At 53.3% G+C, this 22,900-nt stretch overlaps 1 protein-coding gene and 1 long non-coding RNA gene across 5 annotated transcripts in view; both read left to right on the top strand.

The window, feature by feature from the left end:
* Positions 1–11,922, top strand: part of LOC102380855 (zinc finger and SCAN domain-containing protein 29-like) — a 30,143-nt gene extending 18,221 nt beyond the window's left edge. For all 4 annotated transcript variants that reach the window (XM_006036436.1, XM_025192722.1, XM_025192721.1 and 1 more), the window contains 3 exons: positions 7,344–7,528; positions 8,960–9,947; positions 10,858–11,922. In XM_006036436.1, coding sequence (XP_006036498.1) covers positions 7,344–7,528; positions 8,960–9,947; positions 10,858–11,627 — 1,943 coding nt within the window. In that variant the 3' untranslated portion in view covers positions 11,628–11,922. The remainder of the gene's footprint in view (positions 1–7,343; positions 7,529–8,959; positions 9,948–10,857) is intronic.
* A 10,103-nt stretch (positions 11,923–22,025) lies between these two features.
* The window catches only part of LOC102380703, a 2,937-nt gene continuing 2,062 nt past the window's right edge, over positions 22,026–22,900 (top strand). Inside the window, exon 1 of the long non-coding RNA XR_325249.2 lies at positions 22,026–22,768. This is a non-coding gene — a long non-coding RNA (uncharacterized LOC102380703). The remainder of the gene's footprint in view (positions 22,769–22,900) is intronic.

A 22,900-nucleotide genomic window follows, 5' to 3' on the forward strand; every position in this document is an offset into this window, starting at 1 on the left:
GGAATGCCGCCCCGCCCCTCTCTTGGGGCTCTCCGTGCCCACACTGGGCCTTCTCGGTAAAGCCGCCCGTCTCTCGGGGCCACCGCACTGCTACTCGCTTTCTCCGGGGCTCACCGCACTGCTGTCCCCTTCTCCGGGGCTCACCGCACCCGCACTGGGGCTTCTCAGTAGCGCCCCCTCTCTGGGGCTGGGGTCTATGCACCCCATAGGCCGCGCCCTTACTGGCGCTGGGGTCCCCACGCTACTGTGGGTCCTCCAACCCCTGATAGCCTCACCCAAACCACCGGTGATCCAACAACAAAGCAAAACACAAGCCCCTAGGCTATAACATAACTTGAAGCCACCTGGCTAAAACCATGTTGCTCCGACATCTTAGAGCTGCCATCCTTTACTCAGCTGAAGCTGTACCTGCGGTCAGGCTTCTTCTCGCATCCTGGCCTAGGAGCTCCTGCTCCTCTGGCTGCTGGCAGTAGACCCCTTGGCCTCAGCTCCTGGGCTTTATAGGAGCCAGGCCCTGCCCCTTACAGCCGGCTGACCGCTGGCAGGTGTGGGTCATTTGCTGACTCCAGTTGCCCTGGCAACCACCAGCTGGGCTCCTTATTCCCTCACTGCTAGGGTCCCTTCCCTAGCAGTTTCTCCTCCTTAGGAGCAGGGCAGCTCGGTGCTCTGCGACACACGTACTGGAGTGTTGTGGTGTGCTACCTGGAGCTCTGCTGATGCACTCTCTGCATCATCTCACAGGGGGGCCAATCCAAGAAGATGCCTGGAACCCCCCCTTCTGCACCACATTCCTGCACTGCTGGGAGTCAGCGTTTCGTTCAGTGTTTCCCTTCCATCCCCACACACTGCTCGCCACGTCTCTGTTCAGGCCTCTCTTCCCATAGCCCCCCATGTCCTGGTTTCCTCAGGCTGTCCCCCATGCTCCGCCTGCCAAATTCAAATCCACATCAAGCTGCCCCTCAGGCTAACGAGATCCTGGCCTTCTGACTGGACATACCCCACCCCGGGAGACAGGAGCAGAGAGCCACTTCGTTATCACCTCCCACCCCTCTGAACAGGGTGCTGAAATTCTCCAAGTGCTTATAATATGTGCACGAATTTCTTATTTCTTCGTGTAAATATTGGGCATCAAGTTAATGTGACCAGCAGTAGGTAATGCATTTTAATATCCTTGCCGCATTTCACCCCCGATACATACAAAACAAGGTAAACCTGTAGACTTCAGCCCTCTTTGCCCACCCCCACCATCGCTGCAGCTTGCCCCACCCCCTAGAGACACTGTACTTATGAGACAGTCAGAAGTGTTGCAACAATTTTTTAAATTTTATTTATAGGAACAACAGTAACTGCCGAACGGTTTAGCATTAGCGCTGATCAGTCGGCAGCCTACAGAGCACCCTTGCCATCTGCAGCAGCCAGAGTGTGCGCGGCCAGGCAATTCTGCACAATGGCTCCCCAACTAGCATTTGCATGCTGATCGCAGGGAGCACTGTGCCCTGCCTGCTTACATCTCTGTTTGGCTGCTGCCTCCCACACTTCCTCAGACTGGGACTCACTGAATACCTCTCCCCTGGTCTCGCAAATGTTGTGGAACATGCACAATGAATGCCATAATGTTTTCTGGCCCTACTTCGAGCCTGTAGTGACTTCCACTATGCTTTCATACAGCCAAAGGTGCATTTAACAGTCATCTGGCATTTGCTGAGGTAGTAGTTGAATACCATGTTTTGCCAGTCGGTAACTTGTCCTCCACATGGCTTCAAGAGCCAGGGCAGGAGGGGTTAAGCCACGTCCACTATGATAAGCGGGGGCACAGCAACACCCCAGATCACTGCATCGGGGACTCCAGGCACATATTGTCCTTTCTGCATTGTGCCAGGCAGCAGCGAGTTTCAAATGACACACGCATTATGAGCACTGCCTGCCCAGCCTGTATAAATGCTAATAAAGCATCCTTGGTGATCAACTATAGTATGGAGGATCACCGAGGCAAATCCCTTCCTGTTGGTGAATGACCAGCTCCCCTGGGATGGGGATAAGACTGGGATCTGTGTGCTATCCAATGCACCCACACAGTTAGGGAACCCCATGGTCTTGAAGCCTTCAGCAACTTCCCTGGGGTTATGGAGGTAGATGAAGCTGTTTGCCACAGTGTCCTGCAGCAGCCGGCATACCTCACATATCACCACTCCAGCCACACAGGGAGCCATGCCAAACTGTTCCCGATGGAGTGGAGGCTGGTGGGGGTGGCCGGTTTCATGATGGCCTTGGCCCCACCCACTTTTCTGGTGTGATGGGGTGATGCATGACAGTGTCCTGGTGCTCAATGTGCAGCGACAACAGCAAGACTGTGCATAAATGTGCCCCTGGTCATGCGGAAGCTCTCAAGCCACTACTGATCATCTCAAGTCGACAATATGATGCACTCCCACCAGAGCTGCTCGTGTGAGCCCAGACCTTGTGATTGTTGCTCTGTAGGTTGATCCACAGAACCCTGTCAACCTTGAGATCCACGGCTTTCTCTCAGTCCTCGGATTTCAGCTCACAGCCCGTTGACTGGTATAACAAGGCCTGAGAAGCTGCTGACCTGCGTTGGCACCTTTGTAGAAGGTCCATCATAGCCTGCATTGCGTTCAGTAGCAGTATCTCTGCATTATCAAGTGCCTCCATTCTCCAGTTGGAGACCTCCAGGGCATCCAAAGGCATCTGGTTCTCTTCGCAGATTGCATCAGGATTCACCGAAGCCATGTTGTTATGCAGGACACAGCAGTTACTGTTTCGCTCAGAACACCACCTGCTTGCGCAATGGGCGTTGAATAGGTAGGGCTGTTGAATAGCATCATTAGCACTATAACAGCCCTGCTCTTTACATGTCAGTTCCTACATACCTCAGGTTCCTGTAACCACCCCTCCTCTAAAAAACTTGGGGTGTCCGATAACTCCAGAAACCTATGATCTGCTCAGGGCTGCAGATAATAGCGCTAAGAGGAAAAATGAATAGACCCACCCTAAAGTATCACCCCAGCAAACACCCTCAACCCCATAGAAGCCAGGGAAGAAATGTGGGTGTGAGGTCCCTGCACTGTGTTTTGCCTACATTGGGGTGGACCTGCCATGCCCTCTCTTAAAATTGCTTGTGGGGGAGGGAAGCATTAATTCATTTAGTGGCAGGAATTTGTGGTGGTGAGAGATGTACAATGAACTCCTTAGTGGACTGGGGAGACATCTGGGTTCCTGCATAATCATCCTTTGAGGGTGGCTGCATTAATTCACCAAGCGGCAGGGATGCTGTATGGTGATCGCCAATAATCTGTCCGCTACAGGAAGTGGGGGCAAGATCTTTGACCATGAACACCTTTTTTTTCTCCCATTCCTGTTACCAGCTATCACATCCGCTGGAAGGCGGGGACGTGCACCCGAAGCACGGCCACCAGCACAGACTGGAGCTGAATGAATACATGATCACCGCCACAGGCAATGACAGTCAAGAGAAAGCATGATGGAGGCTTTGGTGGTGGCTTCAGAATCACGAGTACGGTCTGCAGATGAATGGTGGAATGAACTCCGGGAAGTGTATAGAAAGGTTGAAGAACGAGAGGCAGCAGCTCACCGGGACATCATGGCCAGCACAAAAAAATTCCTTGACCTGGCCCATAAGTGCTGTCAGAATATCACCCGGAGTCGGAGAATGGAGATCAAATTTAGATGGGAGCTCCTTAGACGCATGACCCCAGCCCCCGTTCATGAGCTTCCCTCCCCTGAGACCACCCATGCAACATCCACTGTGTGTGCCCCTATCCATGAGCTGACCCGCATAGAGACTTCTATCTGTGATCAGCCCCCCATGGCGACAACCTCAGCGACAGCCACTGTGCCTGCGAGCGAGGGGCACCCCTACTCTAGTAGGCCGAAGAGAGTGCCACAGCGCTTTAGTGACAAAGGGGAGGGTGAGACAGAGGAAGCATGGGGGGGAAGAAGAGCCAATGACAGGTGATGGGTTTTTAGTTGTTAGTGCTGTGCTGTTGCTTCTGTAGGAAATTGGGGAGTGGGCATTTTGTTCCTGCATTATTTCAGTTTTGCTTTGGTTACTGACAAAATAAATGCTTTGGTGAAATTAAAATGAATTTTCGCCTGTGTCTGTCTGCTGTCATGGGAAGGGTTGTAGAGGTGTGGGTTGTGTGTGTGGGGCAGGGGGTGGTAAGCCAAACTAAAGAAAGCCAGCCTTGTTTTAGACACATTGCAGTAATAAAAGAGGGCACGTCCACTTCTGGGCTAAGGGGATGGTGTTTGTCCAGTATGTGGGTACAGTGGGGTATGGAGGTGAGCAGTAATCGGGACTACTGCACAGCGCCCCTAATACTTCCTCTGAGTTCATGCAGCTTCCTAGTGGTCCCTGGCCACCCCACCTAAGCGGGGAGCTTTGGCAGGGGTGGAGGCTTTCAAGCTCTGTGCTTTTATTATTGTGACCAGAGAAAGCACAGCAGTCAAACCAAGGCTGGATTGTGGTGGGCTGGCCCAGAATTTTGTTAATGCGGGAAGCACTAATTGGGTGGGTGCTGCAGAGTGCATATATTTCCTTTGAGTGCATCCAGCTTTTTAGGGGTCAGGAGTTCAACCGGATGATTGGCAGTATTTAAGAACAAAACAACTTCAAAACCAGGCAGGGAGACTTGACTGAGTGTTAATTGCCACTACATGCCAGCAAATCACCTCCCCCCACCCTTCAACACTTCCCCTCTTGACCACAGGGAAAATGAAGTGAAGAATCAAACAAAGCAAATAGAAACCTTTGTTTGCAAACCAAATATTAACCATAATTAAACAAACCACAGAACAGGTTTTTATAAGATAATGGTGCATAATTACTACAACAGGGGACTGTGTTTTTACTACTGTAATGATGAATGAGTTCTGAAAAAAAATCAACCTCAGCAATAATCATTTCTAACTAAAAGACCTTGGCTCCAAGGTGGACTTTCTGAGCTTGACTGCAAACTGGTGGAGCGTGAATCTGCACTGGCCTGTGCTGCTCCCAGGCAGGAGCAAGGCCAATGACCAGCAGGCATAGAATTCTTGCAAGCAGCCTGGTCAATATTTGTGGGTCCTTCTGGGTCTGGGAAAGCCTTCTGTATTCGGTGTGGTTCCTACTGTGTTGGATGACCATAAATCTGCCTGTAGCCAGACGGATCTACCTCACCTTCTCGTGCAGCCAATGCTTGCAGTCCATAAGGGCATTTGCAATCTTGTCCACATGTGCATCAGTGGTAGCCTGCCTCATTAGCCTGCATGTCCTCTGTGACAGCATTGCAAGCAGAGCTGAAAATCAAGAAATGCAGAAAATTGGGTGAATTAAGGACAATTGATGCTCTAAAAAGACACACTCAGCAAATCTTGTGAGCTGATAGGAAGCAGTTGGATCAAAATAACCAAGAAGGGGTGCCTAGCCATGGGTGGCAGCAAGCCCTGACTGGCTGCAAACAAGCACTCACCCACTTTGGCTACTGATGTGCCTCCCTGCTGTGCACTGCCCTGTACCCCATTGCACTGCCCACTAACTCCAGGGGTCTCTAAAGCACTGTCCTACACTTCCCTCTTTCCCCCTTCACCTCACAGCCCAGCCTAATTGCAGCTGTCAGTTCAGGTGACCGGTGATTTAAAGGGTCCCCAGGGCTTCACATACTAGGTGTGAAGGTTGAGCTCCATGGGCTATCCTCCTCCTCAGAAGCCGCAGGTGACATGAGCAGGACCCTGCTGCTATCTTCTCCACTGGAGCCCCTACAAGTTGCAGCAATGGCTAGCAATGTATCCACCGGTAGGAATGCCTCAGAGGCCTCTGCCCCTGTGCCTTCATGGCGATCTAGTACCTCTGTAATGGGCCACGCTGCTGTGCTCTGGCAACATCGCTGCAGAAAGCAGCCCACAGCACCTTTGCCTTGACATGGCACTGGACTGCTGTTCTGTTGTGCCCCCACTTGCCCATTCTCCTGGCAACATCAAGATAGATGTGCCAGTTGGCTCTTTGGCTGCAGATGAATTGGCACACAACTTCAGGGTTTCCCAGCACCAATTGGACCTAGACCTATGCACCCTGGCCTGCTCCATTCTCCCCCAGATGTCAGACATCTTGGATCAATGAGGGGTGCCCCGGGGAGCTGTGGCCTCAATTTATAAGTCCTGAGGAGACAGAACCAAGGGAAGTTCACCCCCCTCCTACCCTGTAGTGTTTGGGCAAAGTTTGGACGTCAAACATGCTGGCGCCAGGCAGGGTCTGCACCAGTGGCAACTTTGTATCTTATGTACATATTTGTTCTGGATGTCTTTTAGCTCTGCTAGGTCTTTTAGCTTTGTGTATGCCATGGCACAGTCGTAAGCTACCCAATGAGCCACGTACTGAGAGTTAGGCCCTCAATGGGCACCCACAGGCTTCCTGTTGGGGCATTGCATAACAGCAGGCTACCCAGTGACCCCATTCTCAGCAGGACGCGGTCTGAACTGTTGAGCAGTTGAGACATAGCCTGTGAGGGAATGAATGGTGACAGAACTCACCTGGTGTTCATAAAGCGTGCACGCTTAATGCTCACACGAGCTCACAGAACTCCGCTTGTCCGGTTTACGTAAAACTGGCTAGCAAGTTAATGGTGATGGGACAATTACACCACAGCCAACCAAAAAGGGATGTTTTAGAGGTGCAGAGTGGAGAGGAGCAGGGGTTCCTCATGGCTGTTGCCAAGCAAAGTCTGGGGATTTTTGCTGAGCACACAAGAGCTATGCTCTGCGGTTGTTGCAAGTTTTGGCACCAGTCAGCGGCGTTCACCAGGGCTTCCCCCTCATCTGCCAAGGGTGTCCTAAAAAACATTCATTACACACAAATACCTGCAAATTGTAGTGACGCTTGGCGGACAAGGGGGTTACTACACAAAAATTGTAGCGATACCCAATAGACAAAGGGGCTCACCACATGTCATTCAGCGAATTCCCATGTACACATGACAGATTAATGGCTCCACTGTTCCAAGTTGCGTCATCGCAAACTAAACTACATTGGGATGGGGAGTAGTTTATGACAGCACAAACTCATTTAGCCTAGTGCAGGGGGACTGGACCCAATGATTTACAAGGTCCCTTCCAGCCCTTAACAATCTATGAATCGATGAAGCTATGAAACACAAACTCATTTATATTGCCAAAAACTTGCATGCGTGTGAAGTATGATGCCATTAAACCACACAAAAGGGCAATTTTCATCATGTGTATTAGTGCACCTCATCACTTGTACAAGCATCCTAAATGTTCATCTAAATTCCAGTGAGGCCTACAACCTCTGAATACTCTTTCACTCCCAGCAGGTGGATGGACCCTGAGTACAGCTGAAGAGCAGCCTCCTGAGGAAGGGCCTGGAAACCTGCAGCTGCTGAGGCCATCCCTGGGAAGATCTGGGGAGAGGGGACTCCCAACACCTGTCCTGGGCCAAGTTCATGAGAAGCAGAGCTGGTGCCCACAGCAGAGAGAGAACGTCGCTGTGAGCAAGGTACATGCTGCAGTGGGGTGTGAGCGTGGAGCCAGGGCAAAGTCCTGGAAGAGTTGGGGGTGTGGGGAAAAGCCAGAGGAATTGAGAGATCTCAAGAGCCACAAGCAAGAGTGGCTGCATCCGAACTGAGCCAACAGGGAAGACCTGAGGGGAAGCAGGAGCTCACTGCCATGTACAGATAGCCTGAGAGGCTGGGACTGGAAGTGCTGGTCTCAGCGCTTGTGGGTCCAGCACTCCCTGCCTCTGGAAGCACTGCCTCAGCTTCCTCTAAGGGGTGTTTCAGGAGAGCATTTTAAGACTGGGAGTTCCAGGAGAGAGCCCCCCGCAACACCCAGTTACTGCCCAGCTGTCCCCCCACCCAGGGATGCTGTAGCAGTGGTGGGTTGGCTGGTTATTGCAGTGCCAACCCCAGTGCCACCACATGGGCCTGGCCTAGCTACCCCTGCTACTATCTGGGTGGGTGCTAGCCCCAGTCCGGCTGGCTGTGGGGCTCAGGTCTGCTTTTGAATAGCATGCCAGCCCCTCAGTTGCCGCACTACTGGGAGCTGGCTGGCTGTACCACCATGCTTCCTCCCCCGCCCATGCAGAATTCCTCCATGCTGGAGGGGGAAGGGGGGTGGCTTTTGGGGGCTGCACCCATCAGGCACTAGGGACCGTCTCTGTAGTTGGGGGGGAAACTGGCCAGCACCTCCCCTATCCTGATTGCTGCACTGCAGGTGGTGGGGCTCTGGGCAGGTTTTGCATGCCCCTAGACCCAGTGCCAGTGGGCTTAGGGACCCTTCCCTAGGGGTAGGACCTGGCCAGGGCCCCCCCCCATGCCCTGATCGCTGGCTCCATCACCCTCCTTCCCACGTCTTCCCACACTGATGCAGGCAGCCAGCCAGCCGGCCGGTGGTTAGTGCAGGTGGGAGAGCTCTGGGGACTTCTGCACCCCCAGTGCCAGTGGGCTCAGGGGACTCTCCCTAAGGCAGGGAACCTAGCTAGGCCCCCCACTTGCCAATCGCTGCCCCTTGGGATTTCCATCAGTCCCTGTTGTGAGGCAGGCAGGGTGCGCCCATCTGGTGCAGATAAAAGATGATGGGCCTTCACTAGCCATCATCCCCTGCTGTGAGACAGACGGATAGAGGCTATGGCAGACAGAGGACAATGGGCATTCCCTGTGGGGTAGGATATTTCACAATCAAAGGATCATTTTCACAATGAAAGGGTAATTGCTGGGAGCCCCTTCCAGGGTTAGAGGCCATGGGGATGTCCTGACCATTTGAGACCCTGATCTAGACAGTGGCCTCACACAGCTGCTATCAGAGGAGCAGACACATGCCAGGACCCACACCTTTGCTAGTACCACGGTACTTTCAGTAATCCTTCCTGGCATGCAATGAGGGGTCCAGGCATTACTGCTGACTCCCAGGTACTCTTCTACCCTACCAGCCAGATCCTCATCTGTCCGGTGTTGTAGAGAACACACGAGCTACGTTACAGACCATGGATGGCCCAGCTCCCTCATCCTCCAGCAGCCAAACCCGTGGTCACAACTGGGAGTATGGGGAAGTGAGGGATCTCATCGCCATCTGGGGTGACAAAAAGATCCAACACCAGCTACAGAAAAGGCACCGCAACAGGGACATCTTTACATGCATTGCCCAGCAGATGCAGGCCCGTGGCCACAACAGGGACTGGATGCAATGTCGTGCAAAGACGAAGGTGATGAAGAGCAAGTTTAGCAAAGCACACGATGCCAGCCAGCATTCCGGGGCCCGAAGGCCCACCATGCCCTTTTATGATGAGCTTTCCCGCATCCTTGCCAAGGACAGGGCTGTTGAAATCCCACACGCTTATGGTACCACAGCAGGGCAGGAGGATTTGGAGCCAGGGACCCCTCCAGATGAGGAGGAGTTGGTGACACGCCCTGTGATAGCAAGAGAAACAGATGGCCAGGAAGGAGTTCTCAGGGGCTCTAGTGGAAGAACACAGCTGCTGGTGCCAGCCCCCAAGGAGACAAGCACACTGCTGCTGGTCCCCACTTCGTCTCAGAGTATGGGAGCGGAGGTCCAGCTGAAGCTGGAAATCTGCTCTCAGGACATTTTCTTGCCCTTGAGTAAGACCACAGAGCGTACCACGCAGGAAGGGGAAGCGAGCTCTGATGACACGGACATCAAGATGCAGGACCTGGATTCCCCAGAGGTGCCCTCCACCTCACAGGAGCCAACACCAAACCTGACTTCAACCCAACAGACTGTGGCCAAGCACACAGCCCCCAGTACAGTGTTCCTTACACAGGGGCCACGGCCTGAGCAACCCACCACCAGCCTTCCTCACCCTTGTCCTGATGACTCGGGCCCAGAGGAAGGACACCCATCAGCCCTGGAGGGCACGACTAGCCACAGCTCCACACAGCCAGGAGGACCCGGGGTGCAGGGTTAGTACATGGGGTGAGCCAGGGGAGAAGGGGAAGGGAAGGGAGGAACGGACAAATGGTGGCAGCTGCAGCTGATCCCGGCCAACCCCGTGGTCACACCAGTGTCTCATCTGGTTGGGGCGCAGGTGTAGGTGAGGTGGGTGAATTGTTCCCCTTGCCCACGTACTATGAAACAGGACAGACACCAAAGTGAAATATGTGTTCAGCATTGATCAGAGACCCGCGCCCCCCAGATCGGTACCCAGGGCAGGTGCAGGCCCCAAGTCCCACCTGGCTGACAGCAGCCCCAGCCCTGCCCAGCTCCCTCCCTCCCTACGGGGGCCTCAATCCCCCTCTCCCCCCAACACTTACCTGCTGGAGCTGCTCTTCAGGCTCCATGGGGCCATGTGCATGTCTATGCACGTGGTGCCCCTTGTCTTTCCACCTTCCTCCTGCTCCCTTCCAGCTCCCTGCAGGCTGGAACTCTGCCAGCCTGCAGGTTGCTGATTGCTAAACAGCAAAGTCCATGGGTTTTTCTGGTAAAATGAGAAATGCACGTTTGCCCCTAGTAAAAGGCAAAATCTGCCATTTACTCCATTTTTCTGTGGGAAACGGGAAACCCGGATCCCTGAAAATCATAAATTCATCCTGGGGTGTGAGCACTTCAGAGCTCTATGGAAGTGGATTCTCATATATGGCAAACTGGTCTTCCCTGGGATGCTGTCAAAGCAGATTGCTCCTCTCCATCTGGGGCGCTGGCCCAGTGGGAGGAGAGGGGGGTGTCCTGGCATCAAAACTCCATGGCTTGCTGGATGACATCTATTAGTCCAGGCAGGTGATGAGTGAGTCCAGGAAGCCTGTCTTTATAATACATTGTTATCACTGAAAGTTTCAAAGTCATACAAAGCCTCTGTCTCTCCCCTGACTTCAGATGCCGGGTCTGTGCATGGGAGGCCAGCTCAGGAGGAAGTGGATGGTACCTCGAGGCCAGCCGGGCTAACATCTGCTGAACGCATGAGAGATGTCAGGAGACGTCGTCAGGGCTGTAAACTAGAAATGCTACAGTCACTGGTCTCGCTCTGTGACCGACGTGCACGCACCGCAGATTCCTGGCGTCAGGAGCTGCGGGCTCAGCATGAAGAAAGGAAGGGGGAAATGGACAGGCTGGTCCAGGCGCAGGAGCGGGCCGCAGCGGCACAGGAGCGGGCCGCAGCGGCGCAGGAGCGGGGGCTCCAGATAGCCAAACACAGTTTGGATGAGGCAAACCGTGCCACAGCAGAGCTCATAGAGTTGCTGCGCCAGGAGAGGGAATTGAGCCACATGATCCTGAACCGATTGGCAGCTACATATGCCCCCCCTGAGGGGTGCCAGCCCTCCATTCTGGAGGGAGCAGATAGCCCTCCCATCCAGGAGTGGTTGGGTTGCCAGGTGCCCAGTCCTTCACAACATACTGACCTACAACTTAGGGACTCTTCCCTGGGGCAACAGCCAGGGCCGATGGGGACAATGGCACCATTCATGGCTCCACCCTCTTCCCCTGACTCTGGGCGTTCGGCCCGAAGGCGCAGGCCCCCAAAGCGTTTTCAACCTAGCCCTGAAGAGCCCCAAGAGCACTTCAAAGCCGGGGGGCAGGCCAGTCCACCCGATGGCCCAGCCACTGGCACTCGAAAAGGGAGACTGGGCCGTGGGGACTTGGGCTGAGGGAGAGCCAGGAGGACAGGGTGTTATGTCCCCAGTGAGAGGCCCTGTATTTCATGACTCAAGGGCCATGGTTTTCTCTTCCCTCAGTTCTGACCCTCTACTAGAGACCCCCACCCATCTCCAACTATCCCCCATCCCTGTCCTAACCTGTCATGCCATGGTCATTCTTTCCCCACTGCATCCCACCCCCCACACACCCTTCAAAGATTCCCCAGTTAGTGTGAATTGGGAAGAGGGAGGGCAAGCGTTCTGCAGGTTTTCTTACTAATTTTGCAAATACAACAGTATAAAACAAGGTTTGTGTCTTCATCACACTGCATTCATATGAAGCCTGTGGCTCAGGGGCTGGAGAAGCACGGCCCCTTGCCAAGGTATTGGCCCATGGAGCACACTGCCCCTAATTGGCCACCCAGTCCACAAGAGTGCTGAGATGGCTAGGGATTGGTGGGTATGGCCAGCCTGCCATTGTGTAGTGCCAGGGCCCCCTGACAGTGGTGGAGAGCTCGCCCTCAGCATGTGCTCATGCTGACATACCTGGTCCGCATGCCATGCCTCCTTTGCCCAGGATTCCAGGAATACCTCCCCTCTGGTCTCACAGATGTGGAGGACACGCACAGCAATGATGAGTCACGGCAGGTTCTCCTTGTCCATCTTGAGACATGCACTGAGCCTGCCAATGCACCCGGAGGCAGCCAAAGGCACACTCAACTGCTATAGTAGTAGTTGAAGTACTTCTGGTGGTCCAGCTGCCCCGCTCCATAGGGCTTCATCAGCCAGGGCAGGAAGGGGTAACCCTGGATCATGGATTTGGGGGTGGGGGGGTGGGGAGGGGATGACAATGACAATTGGGAAGCAGGGGTGTAGCACTTGCTCTCCATCAGGATGGGGAGTGGAGAATTCAGAAGACGTGTATTGTGGGTACTGCCTGCCCAGCCAGCAAAGATGTGGGTGAAGTGGCCCTGATGGTCGATGACGCCCTGTAGGATAACCAAGATTTAGCCACCCTGCGATGGACAGATGATTGGGATGTGGGTGCTGTCCACCCACACTTGGGAAGCCAGCAACCACCTCCTGTGGGTTGATGAGGCAGATGAAGCGCTTTGTCAGGAGATCTTGGATGACCAGGAAAACCTGATCAGCCTCTCCAGCCCTGGACCTGACCACACTGAAGTGGTTGGCAATGTAGTGGAGACTGCCGGGGGTGGCCAGCTTCAAGACAGCAATGGCCATCCACTTCTCTGGACTGTGTTGGCTGTATGATGATATCCTGGTGTGTGATGTGAGGTGCTGCCTGGGTAATGATGTCCATGAAGATGTCCCAGCACATACAAAAGGTCTGAAGCCACAGTTTATCATCCTAGATGCCAAGGACAATCCACTTCCACCAGCCAGTGCTAGTGAGGTGGGTCCAGATCCTATGCTTGACAGTTTGAAGGCAGTTCTGGAGCGCACTGGTATTCATGGCATCCAGATAACTTCATCAGTCAGTAGGTAGCCAGAGGTGCAGCTGAGGATGCTTGGGAGGTGGGGATGGGGGCGTACACAGGCCGGACTGATGGCTTCATGCTTGTTGGTATGAGGGCGCATGCCACAGCCACCCACTGCTGCATCAGGTTCAGCTGGGTGGGCATGATGTCCTGCATCCTCCAGTGAGAGGCACACAGGGCAATCAGCAGGACCTGCCACAGCACCTGGGGCTCCCTGCTTGGGCACGGGAAGCCAGACATGGTATGGTGCGGGATGATCGGGACACAGCGAGCAGACTATGAAGAAGTGGGGGCTTGTGCACATGCTGGCCCTGGCTGTTATGATCCATGCTAGGGAGAAGGTCATTCCAGGAAAAGAGACTTCCCCTCTGCAGCATAACCCTGCAGGGAGATTGGCTCTGTGCCTGCTGGCATCACCGGGTAGGTGCTCACCCCTGGAAAGAGCCCCTCACCACATGGGGGAAATCTCCAGGCAGGGGTGGCTGCTGTCTCCAGGTGGGGGAGCAACCCACCAGGCACAGGGGGCAAGCAGCCAGGAAAAATGTGATCCATGGTGGAGGGGGCACCCCTGCTGAGGCTGCTGTCAAAACAGTCATGCCGGGAGCTTAGGCAGAGGAAGGATCCAAGCCCTGTTCAGGCCTGTGGGGGCTCCCCCTTCAGCTTCCATTGCGAACAGGTTGAGAGGGGTACTTTCCCCCAACCTCTCCCCTCTGCCCCCTGCACAGGGAGGAGGCAGGGAGGAGACGCTGCCTCCTGCCTGCGACTGACCAAGGGTCAGAGTCAGGCTGGTGCTCGCATGGGGAGGCACCAGCTCAGCCCCACAAAGGCACATGGGATGCGGGCGGACTCACCTGCACGTTACCCTCACAGGGAATCTGAACAGACGTTCCCTAAGGTGCTCTGCTCTTGAGTGTCCTCAGATAATAGAGCTCTGATGAGGGTTTGTATTTCGCATGATCCACCATTTTAAAATGCTCTGTAGCTTTCAATGTGTGTTATGTCACGTCTCTATAGCACTTCCAGGGGCCCTATCACATAAAAATTGTAACTTGTTGAAGTTGGTTGGGTTGAAAGACCATTTGTTCCGGTGATTCAAAATTCACTTTTTTTCCTGGGCAACTTGGCCAGTGCCAACCTATTTCTTTTTTTTCCCCGCCTTTTATTTTTTTGTGTTGAAGAAATCTCCCCCATTCTTCTTCTGTCTGTGTCTGTAAATCCAAAGGACTGTGTCATACACCCTCCCCTCTTTTTGAAACCTGTCCATTCATATCCATTCCTTTGCAGATCATCCTCCTGGATGGAAAGGCGTCTACAGCTGTTGTGAAGTCAGCTTTTTCTGTACATGGCTTATCTAAATTACTTGCTTTCACATATAAGGTCTTCTTCCCATAACGAGTTTCATCAGCTATTAACTCTTTTCATTTCCAGGATTCTTTTCCCTGCAAAACTTTGAGAATAAACTCATTTCCATTTCTTTGCCTGCAGTTACCTTGATCAGTTAAACTCTACCCATCCATAAACGTATTCATTTTTCCATGCTTTAGGGTTATTGGTTGTAGCTGTGTTGGTCTAAGGACATAGGCAGACAGGTTCTTTGGGTAAATGTGATATCTTTTATTAGACCAACTAAATGGTTGGAAAAATTGTCCCTTGCAAGCTTTCAGGCACAAACACCCTTCTTCAGACTTTATATGCATGAAGAAGCGTGTTTGTGCTTGGCAGCTTGTGAACAATTTTTCCAACTATTTAGTTGGTCTAATAAAAGATATCACATTTACCCAAAGAACCTTGTCTCTCTTCATTTTTCCAATCAGTATTTTGTAGTACTTTGTGTGTGTATATAACCCCATATATATATATATATATATATAGGGGTTATCTTTCTTTCTAGTGCGTCACAAATCACTGCACCTCTGCCCATGTTCCATGGTACTACTGTGAAGTTTATATCCTTCTGAGTGGTTGATGCTTCATACATCATATTACTATCCTTGTGTAATAGGATACAGTACATCCTTACCTGGGGGGCACAGACCATCATCTATGAAGGTTTCTGCTTGTAGTGCTTTTTTTTTATCCTGTATGTCCACCTTCCCTATTTCTTCAAGCCCCCAGGAGCAGGCTTGAGTCCATTGGATCCATTCCTCTAAACCCAATTGAGTAATGGAGGAACAATAACCAAAAATCACCACCCTTTCTGCCAAAAGGCTATCTAGGTCCCACACCAGACACCCTGCAGGATGACCAAATAGTAGCCCTTGCAGGTGATGAATGCCCAGCCACCCTGGAGTGGGCAGACAATTAGGATGTGGGTACCATTCACAGCCCATATGCAGTTGGGGAAGCCCGTATGTTGGAAGCCAGCTATCACCTCCTGCTGGTTGATGAGGCAGACAAAGCAGTTTGCCATGATGTCCTGAATGACCAGGCAAATCTCCAAGACAGTCTCTCCAGCTGTGGACAACCACACTGAACTGGTTGGCAATGTAGCGGAGACTGCCATGTTAGCTTCAAGACAGCAATGAATACCCACTTCTCCAGACTGAGGGGGCCCACCCTGGTGTGCAATGTGTGGGGCCACCTGGGTGATGATGTCCATGAAGGTGTCCTGTCCCATGTGGAAGGTCTGTAGCCACAGTTTATCATCCCAAGTGCCAAGGACGATCTGTTCCCACCAGTTGGTGCTAGTGGGGTGTGCCCAGACCCTGCACTCCATGGTGTGGAGGTGGTCCCAGAGCACCCAGCATTTATGGCATCAAAGATACCCTCAATGTTGTTGTCCACGAGGACTCTGGAGGCAAAGTCATGGATGCTTGGAGGGCATGGGTGTAGAGGCAGGACAGATGGCTCAGTGTGTGCTGGCATGAAGGCTCATTCCAGGGCCTTCTGCTGCTATATCAGGTTTGGCAGGCCATGTATGATGTACTGTATCCTATGGTGAGTCACCCAGGGTTGGTCAGCAGGACCTGCTGTAGCTTCTGGGTCTACTTGCTTGTGTGAAGGAAGCAGGAAGCCATGGCTTGGTGCAGGATGGTACTACCCTATGGTCCTAATTACTACCCCATGGTCCTAATCCATGCGGGCACTAATGATGCAGCCAGGAGCAGTCCAGACCACCTGATGAAGGACTACCAAGCGCTGGGAGACAAGCTGAAGGAAATAGGGGCACAGGTGGTCTTCTCATCGATCCTTCCAGTGAGCGGGCGTGGAAGATGCCATGAGACCTGCATCTGGGATGTCAACTTGTGGCTTCAGGAATGGTGTCTCGCGGCGGGCTTCATCTTTCTGGACCACGACCCTCACTTCAGAACGAGAGACACTCGGGTGGGATGGGCTTCTCCTCTCCCCCAAAGGTAAGCATGTGTTCTCTTCCAGGTTGGCTGATCTCCTCCAGCAGGATTTAAACTAGGCATGTCAGGGGAGGGGGAGGAAGAGGACCAAGGGAGCCACAGAACACCAAACCAAGAGACACCCACAAGAACAGCCCAGCCAAGTCAGGCGACGAGCACAAGAAATACCCAGGTAAGAGACAGAGGCCCGGACAGTCCAGGGATTGGGGGGGAGGCACATACAGCCTCAGGAGGCCTTAAATGCCTCTACACTAATGCTTGCAGTATGGGGAACAAGCAGGAGGAACTCGCCCTCCTGCTAGCTAACACAAACCCAGACATAGTGGGGCTCACGGAAACTTGGTGGGATCCAATGCATGACTGGGCGGTAAACATCAAGGGCTATAGGCTGTATAGGTGGGACAGAACAGGGAGGAAGGGTGGGGGTGTGGCGCTCTATGTCAAAGAGCAACACACATCCTCTGCAAACAGCACTGGGTCTGAGATAGGGCAGATGGAGGTGCTCTGGGTCAGAATACAAGGGGGTCGAGAGGAAAGGGACCTAACGGTGGGGGTCTACTACAGGCCACCTAACCAGGGAGAAGAGCTGGATCGGGAATTCTCAGGTCAGCTCACGGAGGCAGTTAAGTCGAGGGACGTGGTCATCATGGGTGACTTAAACTACCCGGACATGTGCTGGGAAGAGCAGTCAGCCAGGTCTGACTGCTCATGTAGGTTCGTAGCCGAGTTACAGGACCTCCATCTAACCCAGGAGGTGCACGGTCCCAGCAGGGGAAATGCCTTGTTGGACCTGGTCCTGGCCACAGGCAACCTGGTGAGGAGTCTGCGGGTGGTTGACCACCTGGGTGATAGCGACCATCGCCTGCTGGGATTCACCATCCAGCGCAGGGTGTCAAAGGCCTGCTGCAAGGCAGCAGCCCTGGACTTCAGGAGGGTGGATTTCAATGAGGTAAGGGGACTAATCAGGGAGGCACTGAGGTCCCAGAGGGGAGGGGAGTTGGGAGTCCAAGAAGAGTGGTCATTCCTTAAGGAGATGATCCTCCAAGCCCAAAGCGTGACAATCCCCATGCGGATCAAAGGGGGCAAGAGGACTCAAAAGGCCCCATGGCTCGCCAAAAGTATCCACGAATGCCTCAAAGCCAAAAAGGAGGTGTACACCCAATGGAAGGGAGGGGCCATCACCAAGGAGGATTAAAACTTCTTTGGCTCGAGATTGTAGGGGGGGCTACTTGGAAGGCTAAGGCAGAGATGGGACTGGGACTAGCAACCTGGATCAAAGATAACAGAAGTCCTTTTTTAAATACACAGCGGGTAAAAAGAAGGTGCCAAATAATGTGGGGCCTCTGCAGGACACGCTTGGTAATCTGGTGGTAGCACCAGATGACAAAGCTAACCTATTTAACAGATTCTTTGCTTCCATTTTTCTGAGCAGGGACTGGGACATCCCAGGACAGACCCAGGGGTGGCACAGACAGGCCCAGGGTCAGAGAGGACCTAGTCAGGAAACTTCTGGAGGGACTAGATGTGTTCAAATCAGCAGGTCCTGACGATCTCCACCCCAGAGCACTGAGGGAATTAGCAGAGGTCATTGCGGGGACCCTGGCACAGCTTTACGAGCACTCGTGGTGCTCTGGCATGGTGCCAGAGGACTGGAAAAGGGCCAATGTGGTCCTCATTTTCAAAAAAGGGAGGAAAGGGCCTCCAGGAAACTATAGGCCAGTTAGTCTTACCTCGGTCCTGGGGAAGCTCTTTGAGAAAATTATCCAGGAGCACATCTGCGAGGGGCAAGCAGGGGAGATTATGCTTAGGGGCAACCAACACGGGTTCATTAGAGGCAGGTCCTGTCAGACCAGCCTGGTGGCCTTCTATGACCAGGTCACAAAAGCCTTGGACACAGGTGTCGCGGTGGACATAGTCTTTCTGGACTTTAGGAAGGCCTTCGACACTCTCACCCCATCCTCATTAAAAAATTAGGTGTCTGTGGTGTCGACAACTACAGTCAGATGGGTCGCAAATTGGCTGGAGGGCCGCACCCAGAGAGTGGTGGTGGATGGGTCATTTTCGACCTGGAGAGATGTGGGAAGAGGGGTTCCCCAGGGCTCAGTCCTCGTGCCTGCACTGTTCAATATCTTCATCGGCAACTTGGACAAGGGGGTGAAAAGCACCTTGTTCAAGTTCACAGATGACACTAAGATGTGGGGAGAAGTGGGCACGCTAGAAGAGAGGGACAGGCTACAATTAGAGCTGGACAGGTTACAGAAGTGGGCAGATGAGAATAGGATGGGTTTCCCTATGGACAAGTGCGAGGTGTTGCACCTGGGGAGAAAGAACCAGCAGCATACCTACAGGCTGGGGAACTCCCTTCTCATCAGCATAGAGGCAGAGAAGGATCTTGGAATCACTATTGATTCCAAGATGAACATGGGCCACCAATGCAGGGATGCGGTCAGGAAGGCTAACTGCACCATGTCATGCATCCATAGATGCATCACGAGCAGGTCCAAGGAGGTGATCCTCCCCCTCTATATGACATTGGTCAGGCCACAGTTGGAGTACTGCATCCAGTTCTGGGCGCCGCACTTCAGGAGGGATGTGGACAGCGTTGAGAGGGTCCAGAGGAGGACCACCCGCATGATCGGGGGCAGCAGGGCGGGCCCTACAAGGAGAGACTACAAGTCCTGAACCTGTTCAGCCTCCACAAGAGAAGGCTGAGAGGGGATCTGGTGGCCATCTATAAACTTGCCAAGGCGGTCAGCAGGCAATGGGAGAGTCCCTGTTCCCCCAAGCCCTGCTGGGAGTAACAAGGAACAACATCCATAAGTTGACTGAGAGTAGATTCAGGCTAGATATCAGGAGGCACTACTTCACAGTCAGGGCAGCTAGGATCCGGAACCAACTTCCAAGGGAAGTGGTGTTTGCCCCTACCCTGGGGGTCTTCAAAAGGAGGCTAGGCAGCCACCTAGCTGGGGTCATTTAACCCCAGCATCCTTTCCTGCCCATGGCAGGGGGTCGGACTAGATGATCTGCTTAGGTCCCTTCCAAACCTACCAACTATGAAACTAAGATGACTGGGACACCCAGTGAGAGGACAGGAGGGGCTTTTAGGAAGGAAGGAACGATTGCTGGAAGAATGCACCAAGGTGTAGGTCCCAGTGTGTGCCTGCTCCTCTAACAGCAGCTGCAGGGGGCAACTACTCCATCTGGACCTGGGGCGGTACACCACATCCACCAGTCTCCCTGCATCCACAGAGCCAGTCATCTCATCATAGAAGGCAAACAGGTTGGTCAGGCATGACTTGCCCTTGGTGAGTCCATGCTGACTGTTCCTGTTTTTCTTTTTCTCCTCCAAAGGGCTTTGAAATGGATTCCTTGAGGATCTGCTCCATGATTTTTCCAGGGACTGAGGTGAGGCTGACTGGTGTCTAGTTCCCTGGATCCTCCTCCTTCCCTTTCTTAAATATGGGCACTATGTTTGCTGTTTTCCAATCATCTGGGACCTCTCCTGATCGCCGTGAGTTTTCTAAGATGCTGGCCAATGGCTCTGCAGTTACATCAGCCAACTCCCTCAGCATCCTTGGGTGCTTCCCGTCCAGCCTCATGGACTTGTACACGTCCAGCTTTTCTGAGTAGTCCCTAACCTGTTCTTTCACCACGGAGGGCTGCTCATCTCCTCCCCAAACTTGTGCTGCCTGGTGCTGACCTTGCTTGTGAAGACTGAGGCAAAACAGGCATTGAAGACTTCAGCCTTTTCTGCATCCTCTGTTACAAGGTTGCCTCCCCCATTCAGTAAGGGACCCACACTTTCCCTGATCCTCCTCTTGCTACCAACATACTTGTAGAAACCCTTCTTGTTACCCTTCACATCCCTTACTAGCTGCAACTCCAACTGTGCTTTGGCCTTCCTGACTTCATCCCTGCAAGCTCAAGCAATGGTCTTATATTCTTCCCTGGTCATTTGTCCAAGTTTCCACTTTTTATAAGCTTCCTTTCTGTGATTTAATTTACTGAGGAGTTCCCTGCTAAGCCAAGCTGGTCTTCTGCCATACTTGTTGGTCTTCCTGCACATCAGGTTGGTTTGCTCCTGCACTCTCAGTAGGCCTTCTTTGAAATACAGCCAACGGGTCAATGATCAAACCCAGGGACCCGCCACCCTGGTTCTGAGTGGGAGCAGAGCCAAAGGAGCCCTTTCCCTTTGGTTTCAGACAAGGAGCCCCGAGGAGCTGGAACTGCTCAAGGAGAAGAATTGCCTCTAGGCCCTAGAGCTAGAAGCCCAGACAGCACAGTGAAAGTATGAAACTGTGTAAGTGAGAGTTAGAAGCCCAAGAGGCACAGTGCAAGCTGGAGCTAGAAGTGCAAGTGGTGCAGCGCAAGCACAAGGCCAAACAATGCCAGATCATTTCAGGAAGAAGTTCTGCACAGCTGCCCCACAGCAGGGAAAGGCTATAGCCGAGTTTATGGTCCAGTTGTGGGAGTCATTCTTTAAATGGGTGGAGGGAGCAAAAGCTGACACCAGAGATAAGGTGCTGGATCTTATGGTGTTAGATCAATTCTATTTTGGGTGCCCTCAGGAGATTTTACATCTTGTCAGGGATAAGGAGCCCAAGTCAGCCAGTGAGTCTGCCAACATTGCTGATCAGCTGTTGCTAAATTGGGAGGGGCTGGACAGAAGGCCTCCCCACTTTAGGAAGGACCAGAAAGGGGAGGGGTGGGGGGGAAGGGAGAACCAGACCCTAATGGGAGATTGAGGTCCTTTTGCAGAGCGCAGGGTGGCCCTGGATTCAGCCAATCCACCCAGATCAAGTAAGAAGGCATGGGCAACTGGTGCCTCCTGAGTTGGGGGGGCACTTGCCCCCCCCCCCAGTGGCCAGTCAGCATTGGGGGTTCCCCCCACAGCCAATCACACTGGCTGGGGGGTCCCTCCCTGCCCCCCTGAGGCCGATCCCTGGCACTTCCAGGTGAGTGCAATCGGCTGCGGGGGGCTGTGGGGATTGCTTCTCCTGGCACCCCACTCCCTGGCCAGTGCTCTCAGGAGGGCCACCAGCGCTCTCACCTGCCCAGGAACATTGGCTATCAGGAGGTGCACCCCCTACGTGTTGCCACTGTAGGAAGTGTTGCTTTAACTGCGGGTGTCTGGCCGCTTCAGGGCCAGCTACCCAAAGCAAAGCAACCCCAGTAAGCCTATCAACCGAACAACAGCTGTACGCAAAGAGGAGGAAACCCCAAGCCACTCTGAGGGGCATATCTGTATCTTCAGGATTACAAACCCACAGGAGCTAATGGCCTCCCATAGGGAGGAGATAAAAGGACACAGGAGAGCCATCATCAGGGAAGTGGACTCAGGGCCCTGTGTGTCATTGATTAATGCCAACCTCGTTTCACCCTTGGACATAGTTCCTGGAAAAACCCTTACCACAGAACGGGTGGGGCACCACCCATTCGAGGTACAGGTAGCACATCTCCCCATTGAGCGGAGGGGCAGGGGAATGTGCCCGCAGAAAGGAGTGATGGAGGATGCTCCTGCCCCCCTGCTGATGGGGAGGGATATTATGGGACCCAAGCATATGAGTGCAGCATGGGAGAACGTTATAGAACCCCTCTGCATTAATGCAGTGACTCGCAGTCAAAGCAAGAAGGTGGAGACAGTAGGTGAGGAGGCCTCCCAGAGCCCAGTTACCCAGCTGGCTATGGGGGCAAGGGGAAAGAACCCCCCTAACTGTAGAAACCAGTTGGCTGCTGAAGGAACTGATGTCCGCAGGGAAAAGCTACCTTTTATGGGGTAACCCACCAGGTCATGGGGGCTGAGGATATATGGCCACCCATCCTCACCTTTCACTAGGGAGGCACTAGTGTGGTATTTACTGGGGACCACCCCACTACAGGCAGCCCCAACACACCATCCAATCCTAGCAGGGTGTAGTTTTAGGTCATTCCCCAGGACCAGGAACCTCCAGGTCTTCTTAGAGCAGCGACTCCAACCTGGCAGTGTTATCCCTCTGGCTCCCTACAGCAACTGCCTACTTAGTTCTGAGGGCCTGGGTTTATACTGAGGCTGCCCAGCCCCATCCTCCAATCCAGGATCCCTCTTGTGGTCATGTGACCACCTCATTAAGCCACACCACACCTGCTGGCTGCTCCACAGCCTGTTCAAGCCTCTAACATTGGCAAGCACCGAAGGTGCCCTACCACACAGGGGCTGGAACTGTGGGGAGCACCTTAGCCAAGCCCAGCTGGCCCCACACCAGCCTGCTCCAATGAGCCCTGCAAGTCCTGCTGTCTCCAGGGAAGAATGCAAGGCCAGGATCAGGTCAGGAGTTCCAGGGATGGTGCAGCATGCGGGGGGGACGTGGGTGGGCTACTGAGGCATGGGAGGAATTCTGTCCTGACCAGTGGAGGAGGTGGAAGCAGGCTCCCCTACATGCCAGTTGCCTTCCCCAAG

Source organism: Alligator sinensis, unplaced genomic scaffold, assembly GCF_000455745.1.
Source record: "Alligator sinensis unplaced genomic scaffold, ASM45574v1 scaffold1411_1, whole genome shotgun sequence".
NCBI lineage: Eukaryota > Metazoa > Chordata > Crocodylia > Alligatoridae > Alligator > Alligator sinensis.